We start from the raw sequence: 18981 nt of genomic DNA on the forward strand, positions 1-18981 counted from the left end.
ATAACGAATTTCCATGTGGCTTATCCATCCATTTCAGTAACTATCAGCCTTTTGCCAATCTTGTTTTATATACCCTCATGTCCCCCCAATTTTTTTTTGCCTGAGGGTCTTTTAGAGCAAATTCCAGACATCATTCACCCAAAAGTACTTCTATTTGCATCTTTAGAGGTAATTTATCTGACAGTTTACTTAGTGCATATCATCTCTGCAGTTTCCCTGTCAGTTGGCAATCCAGTTTGATTATACTTTTTGTGTTCAGAAGGTTCCCCCACTCTGTTTGGCCTCCATGCCATTTCTCCTCAAGGCTTACCCCTACCATGGAGAGCTATACTATAGCCATTCAGATATTTGAAGAAGTTGGTGTCTATTATACTTTCTGGTACACCTGTCACAGCAAACATAGCACAGTTTGAGCAGAGTACATGTGTAATAATTTCTTTTTAAATTAGGACACTTGGGGTTCAGAACTTTGACCTAGATCTAATTTGTATCAGTGGAATAATTTAGCTACAGCTCTAAGTTTCTTACCAGACATTTTGGTTTTACATTTTAGATTAGCCATTGCTTTAAAAAACTTGGGGACTTTGAAGTTTTGTGCCTTAAAAAGGCAATGTTATTGGCAGACTGATTATGTGAAACTTAACCTGAAATTTTAATTTATGTTTTACTTAGTTTACTTTTTCTCTAAATTTAATGCTTTTAGTGAAATAAAACTACTTTTTCCTTGTTTACACCAGTACTTGTCATTACTTAGTTTTTAAAGGCTTTCAATTTTTAAAAATAACTTTTTTAAAAATTATAAAAGTGATTGGAAAGCAATGAAATATACACACAAAACTCAAGTTGCTCATAAATTTACCACTCAAAGATAACTAGTTTTAACATTTTGCTGTCTTCTAGTCTTATTTGCACATATTTGTTTATGTGTTTGTTGAATTATACACAGAATAATTTTTTTATGTTATGTTCCTGCTATACCCTTGGGCCACAGTAGCAGATCCTAGTGTTTTGTTACTTGTTTGTTAAGTCTGGCCTATAAACAAAATCAAACAGACTTCAGTCCAAATTGTAGTGCTAGTGGCATGTTTTATCATTGTTATGGTTTCAACTATAAGTGCTTAGTTTAGGGCAAAAGTAATGGAAGTACTTATTACTGTCAAGTAAATAAGGGCCAACTTTGTATATCAGATTGACTTAGCATTTAAAAATTTTAGACTTGAGACTTCAGAAAGTTGGAGGGTTCTCTGTATGCTACATGGAAGATAGGGTTCAAGTTTCGCTTTTGACACCATTTTGATTTTTCCCCTCATCTCTGGGGGTATGGTCATGCAAATTCCTGTTTCCCCAGGGCTTGACACAGAATAGATGCTTAGTGTATTATGCCAAATATGGCTGCTTTTGCTGTGAGCCAGGTATGGTATGAACACACACATTGCCTGTACATTATTATTAGTAATTTATTGCTATGGAACATGTTACCTCAAAATTTAGCAGCTTAAAAAAAAACACATTTATTCAAATAGTTTTTGTGATCCAGGAATCCAGGAGCAACTTAGCTGGGTAGTTTTGGCTCAAGGTCCATCCTAAGATTGTAGTCATTGAAGGCTTAATTGAGACTGGAGGACCTACTTCCAGGATGATTCACTCATATTGCTGTTGTCAGGAAGTTTCAGTTCTTCACCGCATGGGCCTCTCCGTAGGGCTGTTTGAGTGTCCTAATAATATGGCACCTGGCCTCCCCCAGAGCAAGGAGAGAGATCCAGTGCCTTTTATGACCTAGTGTTGGAAGTCACAGACTGACAGTTCTACTTTATCCTATTTTTTAGGAGTGAGTCACTAAATCCAGTCCATATTCAAGAAAAATTAGACCACACCTCTTGAAAGGAGTATCAAAGAATCTGTTTCACACATTTAAAACCACATCACATGTGTTGGGTACATAAACTTCCAATTGATTCATATGCAGTGTTGGGATGACTTTACCCAAGTGAGCCACATTTTTAATAGGCCCTTGTGTTAATTCTGATACACAGTAAAATTTGGGAGTTCTTAGTTATAAGTAGAGAATACCATGTTCATGGATCAAAAGAGACAATAGTGTTTTGATATTTTCTTCTCTCCAAATGGTCTTAATGAACACAAACTCTCAGTTGGCTTTTTTTCTTCTTTTTTTTTTAAGAAATTGATAAACTGAATCTAAAACTTCTATGGAAATGCAGAAGCCATAGACAAGCCAAAACAATTTTGAACAAGAACATAGCTGAAGTATTTATATTACCTGATTTCAAAACTTACTATGAAAAAAAAAACCCTTCCTGAGCGGCTGTAGTAGTAAAGATGTTTGTGTAAGAATAGAGCCAGAACTCGATCTACAATATATATAGTCACTTCATTTTCAGTAAAAAGGCTAAGGCAATTCAATGAAGAAAGGGCCATCTTTTCAAAAAATGGTGCCAGAACAACTAGACATTGTTATAGAGGTCTGTAAAACTCCTAGAAAAAAATATTAATGATACATACATCTAACAAAAAATATATAATCCAGAATGTATGAAGAACTCTTAGAACTCAGTAATAAGAAAACACACACGTATTTTTTTAAGAGAGAAAGGTTTGAAGATATTTTACCAAAGAAAGTGTGAATGGCCAATAAGCACTTGAAAGATGCATATCATTTAATCAGGAAACTGGATCAAAACCACAGTGAGATACCACTACACACCTGCTTGAATGATCAGAATTAAAGACTGATAATACTAGGTGTTGGTGAGAATTTTTAGCAGTTAGAACCCTGATGCATTATTAGTAGGAGTATGTAATGGTACAACCACTTTGGAAGCAGTTTGACACTTGCTATAAAGTTAAACTTACTCTTATCATATGAACCGTAATTTTACTAAGTATGTACTCAAGAGAAATGAAAATGTGTCTACACAGACTTGCATATGAATGGTCATAGAATTATTCATAATAACCAATGTCTGGAAACAAGTATCCATCAACAGATGAATGGATAAATAAATTGTAGTTTACCTGTCCAGTGGAATACCATTCATCATAAAATCTAACCAACTACTGATACATCCAACAACATGAATGGATGTCAGAAATATGCTGAGTGAAAGAAGTTGGACATGGGAGTAAATTCTATATATGATTTAATATGAAACTCTAGAAATATGTGATCCATAGTGCTAGCAGAGCAGTAGTTGCTTCAGATGGAGGGGTGGAAGGTGGGGATTGACTGGGAACAGGCATAAGGGAAATTTTGAGATGACGGAATTGTTCTAAACCTTGAATGTGGTGGAAAATACACCTGTAGGGATGTTTTTAAGACTTACTACACTTGTATCTTTGAAATTTTTGTATCTTACTATGTAGAAATTATACTTCATTAAAGTTGATTTAAAAACATATCTCTCAAGGTTTGACTTTTCCATAAGTTGCATAGGTAACCATCTCAACTGGAGAGTCAGTGTTCAAGATTTATGCCTTGGTGTCATTTACAGCCTAGTCTTATAGTACCAGGTTTAGGGAAGAAAATGCCAAACAAACTGTTGCTCCCTTTTACAATAGATTGACTCACTCTCCCCCTGCATGTTTTTAATACACATCTTGGTTTTACAGGCAGGGTAATGGAATGCCTTGTTTGGGCTGCTTTGAGAAATCTTCCCTTCCGATGGAATGTGTTATTGTGGCTACCAGGCCATTTGAATCCTGTCATTGTGCTTCTTGAACAGCTTGCCAAGGCAGGTGGGCAGGCGATGATAGCTCATGACTCCTCTTAACTGACTAATTTCTTATGGTTGCAGATTCTCATAAACACAAAGATAAACATAAAGATCGAGAACACCGCCACAAAGAGCATAAGAAGGACAAGGAGAAGGACCGAGAAAAGTCCAAGCATAGCAACAGGTAAGGGTTGAACTAGCAAGTCCCTCACTATTTATCAATATGTGGGTTGTGGCTTGGCTCACTTGGAATAGGCCTTAACTTGAGCCACAGGTAAATAATATGGATATCAAAGAAAGCCAGAGTATTTAATTCCAGAGTTGTAGGAGGATAGCCTTGATAATTCAGGTCTTAACTGGGGATGCCATTGTTCAGATCATGATGTACAAAGAAAGTATGGTGAATTTTCTTTCAATATATACCTCATTAAAAATACAGTTTTTAACTAAATCAGCTGTCAAGTCATTGTAACACATGGTGGCATTTGATCAAGAGAGCTTGCCTTGATAAAAGGTGACTGGATTGGAGATTAATACATATTTTTTCTTCTATACTTTAAAGGATTAAACCAAAAATTCTTATCTTGGGCTTCCATGGTCTGTGAACACCTGAAATCATATGCCAAAGGTTGTGTATATGAGATTTTCTTGGAGAAGAGAGCATTCCTATTTTTCAGCAGGTTTTCAAGAGTTCAGGTTTCACCAAAGCCAATGACCAATGTAAATGAAACTCAGTAGCTCTGCTTTCTGGGATCCAAGCCTCAGAAAGATGAGTTCTTACTAATTTTGCCATTTTTTTGGTGTTGGAGGCAAGTGATTAAGCCCAAAGAATACAGCATTTTTGGATATAGGACCACTTGTTGAAAGTGAGGACTTAAATTTCCATTTTGAGTTACAGGCAGTTGTCAGTGAGAAAGCCATTTGGTATTCCCAGAGTAGCCTAAGTTTTGTTAGAAGGGAATGTAAAGATCAATCATTCACTGGAACAAGTGCCTCTAGCCTCCAATGTCTTGGAAATACTTCATTAGCTTGGCTTATTGTCTGTAGACAAGTTAAAAGTGAGAATTGCTTTCTGAGTCTTTTCTTTTAATGTATCATTAAAATTTCAAAAATGTTTTTAGTGAATTCTTTTTGTAAATAAGTTTATGAAGCATTAAAATAACCAGATCAGTTTTCTCTAGGGGAGACGGGACATTTCTTCGTGAATCTACTACTCCTGTGGTCTTTCTTTCCCCTGCCACTCACTCATTACTTGCTACTTTATCATCTAGCTTCCACTTTCATTACTCTAGTGTATTTAATCTCTGGTTGAATCTGGTCTTGGTTCACTGGCATCTTTTCTTCTCCATATGTCAAGCCCAATAATAATTACCAAAGTAGGTTTAAGAGCAAAGAATATTGCCAAGAATAAAGCTCATTTTCTAATGATAAAAAGATACCAGTTAATCAGGACACAACAATTATAAATGTTTATACACTAATATCAGAGTCTCAAACATATGAAGTAAAAATTGATAAAACTGCAAAGAGAAATTACACAATTCGTAATTATAGTCAGATTTTACTACCTCTTTCTCAATTGAGTGTAATATAAGCAGAGAAAATCATTAAGGATGTAGAAGACTTGAACATGATCAGCCAGCTTCATTTAGTTGGCATTTATAGATTGTTCCACTTAACAACAGCAGAATACACATTCTTCTCAAAAGCACATGAAACATGTGCCAAGATATATCAGACTCTGGACCCAGCTCTCCTCCTCAAAATTGAAACTTCAAGACTGAGAGTGCTTGGCTTTCATGTCTCCATTCTTGTCCACCTTTCTGACCACGCTTTTCATCTCCTCTGCTAATGTGCACAGTGATTCTCTGACAGTCTTTGGCTCTCTTCCTCTGCTCCCTCGCTAGCCATTTACCCTACTCTCTTGTTCTATATCCAGTCTCCCTGAACTTCTTTTCAGTTCCTCAAACACAGTGTATTTTCTGGTACCTCTAGAACTTAAAACATGTTGTTACTGGTTCTGGATACTCTATTGCCCTCTTAATATCATTGTTTGAGTTGCAGCTTAGTTTTTACTTCTAGCTATCCTTTCTGCCACTCCCTCATATTAAGTGCCATGCCTGTGCGCTCTTTGGCACAGTGAATATATCCTTACCATAGTAATTGCCAAGTTGTGTTCATGTTGTAATTGTCCCTTTACTTTTCTATAGTCCCCACTAGACTCTTAAGGCCCCTGGGAGCAGAGCTGGGGTCTGTTGTATTCATTTACATCAAAGCTTAGTATAGTACTTGGCAGATAGCTGGTACTTAGTATATATTTATTGAATCAATGAGTGGATAACCTATGGATACACCAGATACTATCATCTCTCTTCACATATATTGTTCCGTTTGTCCACCCTACTTTTCAAACAAATGTTTTTGTGTGTTTATGGTAAAATATGCATGACATAAAGTTTGCTGTTTTAAGGCATTAAGTACATCACAGTTGTTGTATAGCCATCTCCAGAACTTTTTCATCATCTCAAATGATCTCTGAACCCACTAAACAGTACCTCTGCATTCTCCCTTTCTCCATCCCATGGCAACTTCTACTTTGTATCTCTATGCATTTGCCTATTCTAGCTACCTCAGTGGAATCATAAAATATTTGTCCTTTCTGTATCTGGCTTATTTTTTTAGTATACTGTTTTCAAGGTTCATCCATGTTACCCATGTTGTCGCTTATCTGAAGTCCATTCCTTTTTATGGCTGAATAATACTCCATTACATGTCTCTACCACTTAAAACAAATCTATTCCTCTGTTGATGGACACTTCAGTTGTTATGGGTGAATAAGTATCTTTTTGAGTCCCTGCTTTCAATTTACCCTACTCTCATGTTCCATATCCAGTCTCCCTGAACTTCTTTTCAGTTCCTCAAACACAGTGTAGTTTCTGGTACCTCTAGAACTGATGTAGAAGTAGAACTGATGGATCATGTCAGACAGGTACTTTTATCATTTGCCATATTTATGCTATTCTAGTTGATTGGAGATGCCAGATAAAAAGGAGATAATCTTCAAGCATGAAGAAGTTTATCATCTCAGGAAAATGGTTATAAATCAGATGAAGAAGTGGCTTATTTTTATGTTAGCAGATATCTATCCTAAAAGACTTTAAAAAGAGGCTGATATTTAAAATGTAGTCTTTTTAAAGTTGATCCATTCTTCGGCACAATTTACTTTACCAACCATAATTTTTACAGTTGTGGTAGGTGAAAAGATTAGAAGTGGCATTAAAGGGTTAAGGACGTAAGTTTGGCCCTGCCCTGTTTTAACAAAATCTCCTTTTTAAAAATAAAAGATGTGACTTCTGTGTCCTTTCTGTTTAGAAGTCCACAGTAGCTTAATCACCTCTGTTTCGTAGAAGGCCTCATCCTGGTCCATTGGTTTAGGTATTGTGTGATCTCAGCAGGATTACCTAATCTTCCTCAACTCAGCTTCCTCATATTAATACCTGCTTCAGAGGGGACCCATAGGAATCGATAAGTATAAAAGCTCTTTAGCTGTGAACTGCTCTACAAATGAGGTGATCTTTGGTTCATATACTAAAAGCATACTTTCCAAAGATTACAGCATAGGCAAATTTGGCAATATATTCTACACAGTTTTCTGTCATTTAACGTTTTGTCTCTCATCAAAATATTTAAGAAAATAGCCTTTTTTCCAAGAGGCATTGGCAAAACTTGGCCTAAGTCTGTTTTCATATGACTAACTCTAGCCTTGGGTCTATAACTCACGTGTAGATGAGTTTCAGACACTTTAACCAGGTGATGTATTGTAAGCAGCCTCTATAAGCTTCCTGTTCTGACCTTTGCTGACATATTACCTTTTTGCAGCAGAACATCTGTATTAGTTATTTTCCAGTAAAATCTTTTATATCATGTTGCCTAATGTCTTGATCTTTCTGGTAGTTTTGGGTTTCTTCACTTTTCTTCTGTAGCAGATTAAGGGAACCTTGAGGATTGTTTAATAATCTCTGAAGCCCAGAATAACTAACATTTGGCATGTTCTGTTAGAAAATGCTTAACTTTATTTCAGCACTTTGCTCATGAATCCTGCCTAATTTTGTGGCTATTAGGAGGAAACAAATTTTATAGTAATGTATTTCTATGTTCTGTCCTTCTGTGCTAGATATTAGCATCAATTATATCTCATTAGACTATACTTTGGACACACTTAGCAGGTATCTTTCTCCTGCCTGGTAACATGTACCCCATATTTGGAGTGTCAGAGAATGGGAAACCAGCCTGTCTTCTGAGACAGAATGGGATGTAGACTCACCCCTCAGGAGATCCCATCTTACTCATTTGCTTTTTCCTTCATTATTCTCACTAATAGTAACAAAGTCATGATCTGGTAGGACCCAAGCCCTTCTTCCACCCCAGCACACCAGCGGGAGGAAGAAAAACAGAGTGGGGAGGGAGTAGAAGCCCAGGACTGCTAAATACCCACCCCTGAGGATCTGCTCTGGGAGCACAAACCCACATTACATGACAGGTGGAATACTTGGAGAGACTAAGATTCTAGCAACTTGAGGAAAACAGGTATTCACAACTGGCCACTTTGGGACAAAAGAAAAGTGGGCACTTTGAAAGACTTACCAACAGCGAAAAGGCTGCTAAATGGTCAAGGATTACACAGAGCTTGCAGCTCAGGAGAAAGGACAGGTGGACAAAATCATCCTGGCACACTCAGCCCAGCAGGTTGGGAACTTTCAGGAGTTTCACAGGCTCCATCCCCCGGGCTGGCAATGCAGACTGAGGCCCCCACTGCAATAAGCAGCCTGCAGCTCCTTCCTCCCAGCCAGCACCAGTTCACAAAACTGTTGCCCCCACCATTGTGCCAGGCCAGCTGGAGGGCAGCCCTGCGTGTGGCAGCCATAAGGGTATAGCATAGAGGCTCCTCCATGCCACTGGCCCTCACAGTAGAGGCAGACACTGCAGCCAGGAAGCAGGAAAGAGCTCTTTCCTTCCAGCAGGCACTGGCTTCACGTGCCTGCAACCCCTGCTATCGCTCCAGAGACTGGGCAGCTACAGAGAGTAGAGCTTCTTGGCAGTAGAGGATGCTGACAATACAAAGTTCTTATTCCATAGTAATCATTAGGAATATGAAACAGCAAAAGAACCTGGTACAAACCCAGATCCCTCAAACACCAGAAAGAGGGCTCAGTGAAACTTAAATCACCAATCTTCCTAATAAAGATTTCAAAATAAAAATCATAAAACATGCTCAGGGAGCTACAAAAAAATATTCAAGACCTCAGGGAGGACTTCAAGAAAGAGATAAGAACTTAGAAAAATACAGTATCTGAAATGAAATATACAATGGAGAGATTTAAAAGATTAGATGAGGTAGAGGAGATGGTAAATGAAATAGAAATTAGAGAACAGAAATACAAAGAAGCTGAGGCACAGAGAAAAAAGGATCTCTGAGTGAAAGAACATTAAGAGAATTGTGTGACCAATACAAATGGAACAATATTTGCATTATAGGGGTACCAGAAGAAGAAGAGACAGAAAAAGGAAAAGTGACTTTGAGGAGGTAATTGCTGAGAACTTCCCCAGTCTGGGGAAGGAAATAGTCTCTCAGGCCATGGAAGTGCACAGATTTCCCAACATAAGAGATCTGAGGAAGACAGCACCAAGACATGTAATAATTAAAATGGCAAAGATCAAGGATAAGGACAGAATATTAAAAGCAGCCAGAGAGAGAAAAAAGATCACATACAAAGGAAAACCCATCAGGCTATCATAAGACTTCTCAGCAGAAACCTTACTGGCCAGAGGGAATGGCATGATATATTTAATACAATGAAGCAGAAGGGCCTTGAACCAAGAATACTCTACTTGGCAAGATTATCATTTAAACTTGAAGGAAGGATTAAACAATTTTCAGATACACAAAAGCTGAGAGAATTTACCTCCCACAAATCTTCTCAACAGTGTACTTTTGGAGGGACTGCTATAAATGGAAGTACCCCTAAGTCTAAATAGCTTTTACCAGAGAAAATAAAACCACAGTAAAGGAAGTAGACCAATTAATTATTAAGCAAATGCAAAATTAAATCAACTACCCACAAAGTCAGCCAACAGATACACAGAGAGTACAGAATATGACACCTAATTATATAAAGAGTGGAGGACAAAGAAAAATAAAGGAGAAAGAAAATAAAAACCTTTAGACTCTGTTTGAAATAGGGTAACAAGTGAGTTAAGTTAGACTGTTAGATAGTAAAGAAGCTGTTCTCGAACCTTTAGTAACCACTAATCTAAAGCCTGCAATGGCAATAAGTACGTATCTATCAATAATCACCCTAAATGTAAATGGACTGAACGCACCAATCAAAAGACACAGAATTATAGAATGGATAAAAAAGTAAGACCCATCTACATACTGCCTACAAGAGACTCACTTCCAACCCAAAGACATACACAGACTAAAAGTGAAGGGATGCAAAAAGATATTTCATGCAAATAATAGGGAGAAAAATGCAGGAGTTACAGTATTGTATCAGATGAAATAGACTTCAAAACAAAGAAAGTAACGAGAGACAGAGAAGGACATTACATAATGAAAAAGGGATCAGGCCAACAAGACAATATAACCATTATAAATATCTATGCACCCAACACAGGAGCACCCAAATATTGAAACAAATACCAACAGAATTAAAGGGGGGAAGTAGAATGCAATGCATTCATTTTAGGAGACTTCAACACACCAGTCACTCCAAAGAACAGATCAACCGGACAGAAAATAAGTAAGGACACAGAGACGCTGAACAACACATTAGAACAGATGGACATAACACACATCTACCGAACACTGTGCCCAAAAGCAGCAGGACACACATTATTTTCATGTGTACATGCAACATTTTCATGAATAGATCATATACTAGGCCACAAAAAAAGCCTCAGTAAATTCAGAAGGATTGAAATTGTACCAACCAGTTTCTCAGACCACAAAGGTATGAAACTAGAAATAAATTAAGGAAAAAAAACAAAAAGCCCACAAACATCTGGAAGTTGAACAACATGCTCCTAAATAATCAGTGGATCATGACAAAATCAGAAATCAAGCAATATATGGAGAGGAGACAAATGAAGACAACACCCCAAAATCTGTGGGATACAGCAAAGGCAGTTCTAAGAGGCAAGTACAGCAATATAGGCTTACCTCAAGAAAGAAAAACAATCCCAAATGAACAGTCTACAATTACAATTAATGAAAGTAGAAAAAGAAGAACAAAAGGGGCCCAAAGTCAGTAGGAGGAACATAATAAAGATCAGAGCAGAAATAAAATTGAGAAACTATAGAAAGAATCAATGAAACCAGGAGCTGGTTCTTTAAGAAATAATCAGATAAACCCCTAGCCAGGCTTACCAAGAAAAAGAGTGTACACACATAAACAGAATCAGAAATGAGAAAGCAAAAATCACTATAGACACCACAGAAATACAAAGAATTATTAGAGAATACTATGAAAAATTATATGCTAACAAATTGGATAATCTTCAAGAAATGGACAAATTTCTAGAAAAATACAACCTTCCAAGACTGACTCAGGGAGAAACAGAAAATCTGAACAGACCAATTACCAGCAGTGAAATTGAATTGGTAATCAAAAAACTACCTAAGAACAAAACCCCTGGACCAAATTGCTTCACCTTTGAAGACCTAATACCCATCCTCCTCAAAGTTTTCCAAGAAGTAGAAGAGGAGGGAATACTTCCAAACTCATTCTATGAGGCCAGCATCACTCTAATACCAAAAGCAGCCAAAGACACCACAAAAAAAAATTACAGATCAGTATCCCTGATGAACATAGATGCAAAGATATTCAACAAAGTATTAGCAAACCAAATCCAAAAATACATAAAAAATATCATCCATCATGATAAAGTAGGATTTATTCCAGGGATGGTACAATATTTAAAAAATCCTTCAACCATCATACACCACATCAACAAAAAGGACAAAAATCACATGATCATCTTTGTAGATGCTGAAAAGGCATTTGACAAAATTCAACATCCATTCATAAAAACTCTCAAAAAAATGGGTAAAGGGGGCTAGTACCTCGTAATAAAGGCCATATATGACAAACCCACGGCCAACATCACACTTAACAGTGGAAAGCTGAAAGCTTTTCCTCTTAAGATCAGGAACAAGGATATCCACTCTCCCCACTTTTATTCAGAATAATACTGGAAAGTCCTAGCCACAGCAATGAGACAACACAAAGAAATAAAAGGCATCCAAATTGGTAAGGAAGAAGTTAAACTGCCACTGTTTGCAGATAACATGATGTTGTACATTAAAAAACCCTTAAGAATCCACCCCAAAACTACTAGAACTAATGAATTCAGTGAAGTTGCAGGATACAAAATTAACACACAGAAATCTGTTGCATACCTACATACTAATGATGAACTAGCAGAAAGAGAATTCAGGAAAATAATTCCATTCACAATTGCATCTAAAAGAATAAAATACCTAGGAATAAACCTAACCAAAGAGGTGAAAGACCTATACCCTGAAAACTACAAGACACTCATAAGAGAAATTAACAAAGACACAAATAAATGGAAATATGTCCTGTGCTCATGGATAGGAAGTATTAGTATTGTCAAAACAGCCATGCTGCCTAAAGCAATCTACAGATTCAATACCAACGGCATTCTTCAATGAACTAGAACAAATAGTTCTAAAATTCATATGGAACCACAAAAGCCCCGTGAGAAGGAAGAATAAAGCTGTGGGGATTACGCTCCCCTACTTCAATCTCTACTAAAAAGCCACAGTAATCAAGACAATTTGGTACTGGCACAAGAACAGACCCAAAGAACAATGGAATAGAATATAGACAGCCCAGATATATACCCAAGTGTATGTGGTCAATTAAAGTAAACGAAGTGGATCAAAAACCTGAATGTAAGTCATGAAAGCATAAAACTCTTAGAAGAAAACATGAGCAACTTTTTCCTGAACACTTCTCCTCAGGCAAGGGAAACAAAAGTAAAACTGAGCAAATGAAACTACATCAAACAAAAGCTTCTGTACAGCAAAGGACACCATCAGCAGAACAAAAAGGCATCCTACAGTGTGGGAGAATATATTTGTAAATGACATATCCGACAGGAGGTTAACATGCAAAATATGTAAAGAACTCACATGCCTCAACACCCAAAAAGCAAATAACCTGATTAAAAAATGGGCAGAGGATCTGAAGAGATACTTCTTCAAAGCAGAAACTCAGATAGCCAACAGGCACATGAAAAGATGCTCCACATCGTTAATCATGAGGGAAATGCAAAGTAAAACCGCAATGAGATACTACCTCACACCAGTTAGGGTAGCTAACATCCAAAAGACAAGCAACAACAAATGCTAGTGAGGATGCGGAGAAAGGGGAACCCTGCTACATTGCTGGTGGGAATGTAAGCTAGTTCAACCATTGCAGAAAGCAATATGGACATTTCTCAAAAACTACAAATAGAAATATACCATTTGACCCAGGAATTCCACTCCTAGGAATTTACGCAAAGAAAACAAGATTCCAGATTCAAAAAGCCATATGCACCCGTATGTTTACTGCAGCACTATTTATAATAGCCAAGATATGGAAGCAACCTAAGTGTTCATCAATAGATGAATGTAGAAGATGTGGTACATATATACAACGGAGTATTCAGCTATAAAAAGAAAACAAATCCTACCATTTGCAACAACATGGATGGAGCTGGAGGGTATTATGCTTAGTAAAATAAGCCAGGCGGAGAAAGACAAGTACCGAATGATTTCCCTCATTTGTGGAGTGTAACAATGAAGCAAAACTGAAGGAACAAAACAGCAGCAGACTCACAGACTCCAAGAAGTGACTAGTGGTTACCAAAGGGTAAGAGTTGAGAGGGTGGGTAGGGAGGGAGGGAGAAGGGGATTAAGGGGTGTTATGATTAACACACATAATGTAGGGGGGGGTCACAGGGAAGGCAGTATAGCACAGAGAAGACAAGTAGTGACTCTGTAGCATCTTACTACAGCTGATGGACAGTGACTGCAGTGGGATGTGAGGAGGGACTTGATAATATGGATGTACGTAATAACCACAAAGTTGCTCATATGAAACCTTTGTAAGATTGTATATCAAAGAAACAAGGAATACTCTCAAGTAGATGCTAAGGATCACTGGGTTTTTAATATCTTGCCGAATGCTTCTCTTGAAAGGTTAGATTTTTAGCTAAAAATTGTCTTTAATGCTATGCCTCTTATATTATTGAAAGTGGTTGTTCCTGAGGCAGGGGCTTCGTTTTAGAGAATAAAGAATTGTCACACGTGAAAAACAAGATTCCTCCAGCTAGTTTTTGACTCTGTGCATCTCTTGCCAGTTTTAAACCTGGCACTCAAGACTGGAGTCACAAGTTTGTGGAAAGCCTGGGAAGATGGAAAAGCACTGCTGGAATGTAGTAAGGGAAGTGCTTTTCCAGGCATGCTTGGCAGTGCCAATTTAGTCAGTCATTGTGAGAAACATCTGAGAATAAGTGTGCTATTGGTTTCTGCTTTCTTTTCAGTTCCAAATCCTTCCTGAATTAGAATCAAGAGAATGTAGGGTCTTAGGAAAATACACTGGAATAAACAGTAGTTATGGACTCACCTCTCAGGACATCTATTTTCAGATAAGGGGAAATTTTTCCTGAAAGTGACCAAGTTTAAAAGATGTGATTACAGTGAGTGTGTGTGTGTATGTGTGAGAGAAAGCAGCGCATGAGCGAGTGAGCGCTGTGTGTGAGAGAGAGAAAGCTGTTTGCTGAAGCCCCTGCATTCATCTACACATCTCTATATCAACCTTTCTAGTGGAATTGGACAGAGTAACAGGTGGAGAAGGTGGGTTGTGTAGAAATGAGACTGAATACTGCCACCATTCACATGGAAGTCAATGTGATGTAGTGAAAAACATGCTAAAATTGAACACGAGAGACCAGGTTCTGTCGTTTACTAGCTGTGTGCCGTAATTGAAGAAACTTAACTTCTGGGTCTCATTTCCATTTTGGCCAAGTATTGATAGCAATACTGGCCTGGTTGAACTTACAAGTTTATTGGGGGGATTTCAATGCAGTTATGCAGATGAAAGCTCTTTGGAAATTGTAACAAACTAAATAATTGAGATGACAACGATGATGGTGGTGGTGATGATGATGATGATTAATGCAAAGCCTGATAGAATGTCATTCAGATAAATTGTGGCTGTCAATTCTGGTAGTTGAATCTAATTTAGTAGTTATCTATGATTTGTAATTTGGAGTCCTAGTTTCCATTTTTGTCTTGCCCATTATATTTGCATTTTTATCTAGCTCATTATAATGAACTATGGTAATTTTTTAAAGATTTCATGGTGAAAGGGTGTTTGAGCTAATCATTGAAAAGATGGCTTAAGATCTTAACAAGGAAAGGTAATGGCTAGAAAGGGGCATTCCAGACAGTGAGTAAAGCATCAACAAAACACTGAAGCATTGTAATGTACTTGGCTCTGGGAAGAATCCAGGTGGATTCTTGGATGATGCCTAGATTAACAGAGGATAGGATAGAAATTAAGCCAAAAATGTGGCTTGAGGCAAAAGTATTGAATGCTATTTCAAGAAGTTGGGACTTGGTCTTAAAGGGAACAAGAAGCTATTGAAAACAGTTGAGAAGGGGAGCTATAGGTCTTAGACCCAGGTGGCATGAGGGACCTAAGAAAAAGGGTTCCTAGCTTGATTACTGGGGGGCTATTTACTCTATTAATAAAGAACTTAGATAGGAGGAGGAATGGGCGCTCAGAGTATGTATTGGCTTTGGCATCTTTGGGCACTCCCCTTTATACTCTCCGACCTACAAACAAAAGATTAAATGATTTCTAAGACTCCATTCAACTGAAAGTTTCAATAATTTTTGTGATTTTGTTTAGTAACCTGTAGTGGTGTTTAGCATTAAGAAATCTTCATTTCTTAAAACCTTTCAGAAACTGACTACTGCCCAAAGGCAACTTTTGAATTTACCTATAATTTTTTTTACTTAACAAACATTGTTAAAGCTCTAATTGCTTTCCTTTAAGGGACCACGGGTTTCCTCCTACAGCTTTGAAAATCTCTCTAGGGTTTCCCATAGGAATCCCTATGATTCTATTGGCTATAACCCACAGGGGTCCGCTGCCTTGAGAAGCAAGTGGGCAGGTAGCAGGTTGTTGTTTTAGCAGTTAGTGGTTAAGTCCTAGTCTCAGAAGATGAAGAGTTTCCTTCTATCCCAGCAGTGTTTCTTTATTGTCTGGTTTGGGAAGTAATGTAACAGAGCTGTCAAGTGTGTGACTCGAGCCAGACTGCCTGAGTTTAAATCCTAGTTATCTCTCATTAGATGTGTTTCCTTGGGTGAATTACTTGACCTTTCCATGTCTCAGGTTCCACATCTGTAAAATGGAGATACTAATACTTATCTCAGAGCTTCATATTAAATGGCTTAGAAGAGAGCCTGGCACTGAGTGCTGTTCAAGTATCTGTTAAATATTTTTACTGGTGATAAGAGGACAGACTGTTGTTTAGCTTCTTTCTTTAACAAATTTAAATGGTTTCCCATTGCCAGCTTCCCAGAATATCATACATAGGGTTTTTTTATCCTAATGAGGCTGCAAATGCCTTTCTAGGGCAGAAGGAAAGTACTTTTCCCTCCTGTGCCATCTCCCTATTTCCACCCTTTTCCCCACCCTTCTGCCTAAGTGCCTTAGAATAACCTTGGCCAACCTTATCTGTTGTCTGCCCAGCTCCAGCAGGAGTCATAGACCAAAGGGTTTGCCATTACCACTTCAAAAATACTGTAGGTTACTATTGCCCATAGTGGAATTTAGCTATATGAAGCATAAGACAGGCAGGAAGGCCCTGTAGGTGTGGCTTCGAGTCTTTCTGTTTGTTCTCTTTGGCATTGACTTTTGCTTGTCCAGGTTCTAGTGTGGTGGATCCTTTCCCCAGACAGACATGAGCCCTGAGCAAGGGAGTCAGCTTCTGGATATAACCAGTAATTGGGTGTTTTCTCTCTCTGAGTTCTTAATGATGAAATTCATATTTCATCCAGAAGTGTGACTGTTACAGAGGTTCTAGGAATGCCAGCCACTGTTTGTATTTTGGCCCTTCAGTATATCCCAGAAATATAAATATTTTTCTTATGTAGCCCCACTGAAGTTTCTTCAGTATCTCAATCATGTGTTTTACTACCTCTAAACTGACCAGTATTATAGCCTGCATTGACTTTAAGACCCATTTTGTGATTTTGATTGTGTCTGTTGTGTATGGAAAAGTAGCAGGATCGGTATGAAGACAAGGGTACAGTCTCTTAAAACAGGCAGGCAGTCAACATGTGAACTCTGTGATGGTCAGAATTTGCATCATCTCATTATCAGCATAAAAGGTATCCTTTAAGCCATCATGTAAGTCAAACTAGTTTTAAGCCTTTTGCAAAGAGGTACATGTTAGGAAATTCTGAATGATGATTAGTCAGCCTAACTGATCCCAGATTGGCTCCATTTTCTACCACTGGCTAAATCCTGCTTCTAACTTCCATGGCACAGACTTAGACTTCTTCTGTATCACAACACTTTGTCCCCCAAGTTCATTTGCTACTTACCTTAGGTAGATTCCTAGGAAAGACTGACACTGGGACTTAGCAGCACTCTTGCCACTGTGGGGGTTATGGGTGGAGTGGGTAGGTACTCTGCTCTCTGTTTGTGGAGTCAGGGACAGGAATCAGGACCTGACAAGGAGGTAAGATGTTAGTATGATGGGCAGTCTTCATTGAGAGTCGCTGCAGTTTCCTGCTTCAACAGTGCTTGGACAGAACCCGGTGTTTGTCCGCCACCTCCTCACAGAGCCCTCTGACCCCCCAAAACTGCCGCCGCCGCTCCAGTGCAGTGCAGCCTCCGCCACCATCTCTCAGCTGCCCGCCATTATGACCACGACCCCCTTGCAGGTGCGCCAGAACTATCAACCGCCAGATCAACCTGGAGCTTTATGCCTCCTATGTCTACCTGTCTGTGTCTTACTACTTTGATCGCGATGATGTGGCTTTGAAGAACTTCGCAAAGTATTTTCTTCACCGATCTCATGAGGAGAGGGAACATGCTGAGGAACTGATGAAGCTGTAGAACCAGCAAGGTGGTCGAATCTTCCTTCAGGATATCAAGAAACCAGATCATGACTACTGGGAGAATGGGCTGAATGCAATGGAGTGTGCTTTGCACTTGGAAAAAAGCATGAATCAGTCATTACTGGAACTGCACAGACTGGCCACTGACAAAAATGACCCTCATTTGTGTGATTTCATTGAGACTCATTACCTGAATGAGCAGGTGAAATCCATCAAAGAATTGGGTGACCACGTAACCAACTTGCACAAGATGGGGGCCCCCGAATCTGGCATGGCAGAGTATCTTTGGCAAGCAAACTCTGGGAGACAGTGATAACCAGAGCTAAGCCTTAGCCTGGCTTCCCAGAGCCACAGGGTGACTTCTCCGGTCCCCAAGGCAGTGCATGCATTCTGGGGTTACCTGTACCTTTTCTGTAAGTTATACCAAAACATCTACTTAGGTCCTTTCATTTGTACCTTCAAATAAAGAAATTTGGTACCAAAAAAAAAATGAGAGTATTATGTTCAGAGGCCTAACAGGGCTCTGTAAACCCAAGTTTTTACAGTCCTTAATGGAATGCTTTGTATCATAAGATGTCCTTAACCCTAAATTATTTGAGCTCACTTAGTATAAAAATCCAAAGCTGCTTTCATAAATCTGAACAGTTGGGAATAGAGCAGAGTGAGTTTCCTTTGGAAAATCAGTCATTCTGGACTTTGTGATAAATGATTACCTACAAAGGGGTTGCTACTCTAACAGGAACTTTGAATTCCTGATTTCTCTCTGGTTGGCAGGCAGAGGAAGTATCTTTTTTTCACTTTCCTGGGGTGGCCTGGGTACTGTCTCATTGCCTTGTCATTTGTTAACTTCTTTTCCCTAATCTGTGTTTGGTGTGACACTGAACAGCAAAGCTGAAAACACTTAACAGGTGCCCATGAAGTGATTTCCAAAAGGCCAGAAAGCCAGTTTTCTAGTGAAATAAACTAATGTTCTAAGAATTACTTTTCATCAAGAAAGAGAAGGGGGAAGGATAAAAGAAGGAAGTGTTCCTAAACTTA

At 38.4% G+C, this 18981-nt stretch overlaps 1 protein-coding gene and 1 pseudogene across 1 annotated transcript in view; both read left to right on the plus strand.

The window, feature by feature from the left end:
• TOP1 (DNA topoisomerase I) overlaps positions 1–18981 on the plus strand; it is a 91119-nt gene that overhangs the window by 23497 nt on the left and 48641 nt on the right. Inside the window, exon 3 of the mRNA XM_036902282.2 lies at positions 3813–3915. Within this exon, the coding sequence (XP_036758177.1) occupies positions 3813–3915 (103 nt within the window). The remainder of the gene's footprint in view (positions 1–3812; positions 3916–18981) is intronic.
• Positions 17490–18284, plus strand: LOC118920837 (ferritin heavy chain-like; annotated as a pseudogene).

Source organism: Manis pentadactyla, chromosome 5 (assembly GCF_030020395.1).
Source record: "Manis pentadactyla isolate mManPen7 chromosome 5, mManPen7.hap1, whole genome shotgun sequence".
NCBI lineage: Eukaryota > Metazoa > Chordata > Mammalia > Pholidota > Manidae > Manis > Manis pentadactyla.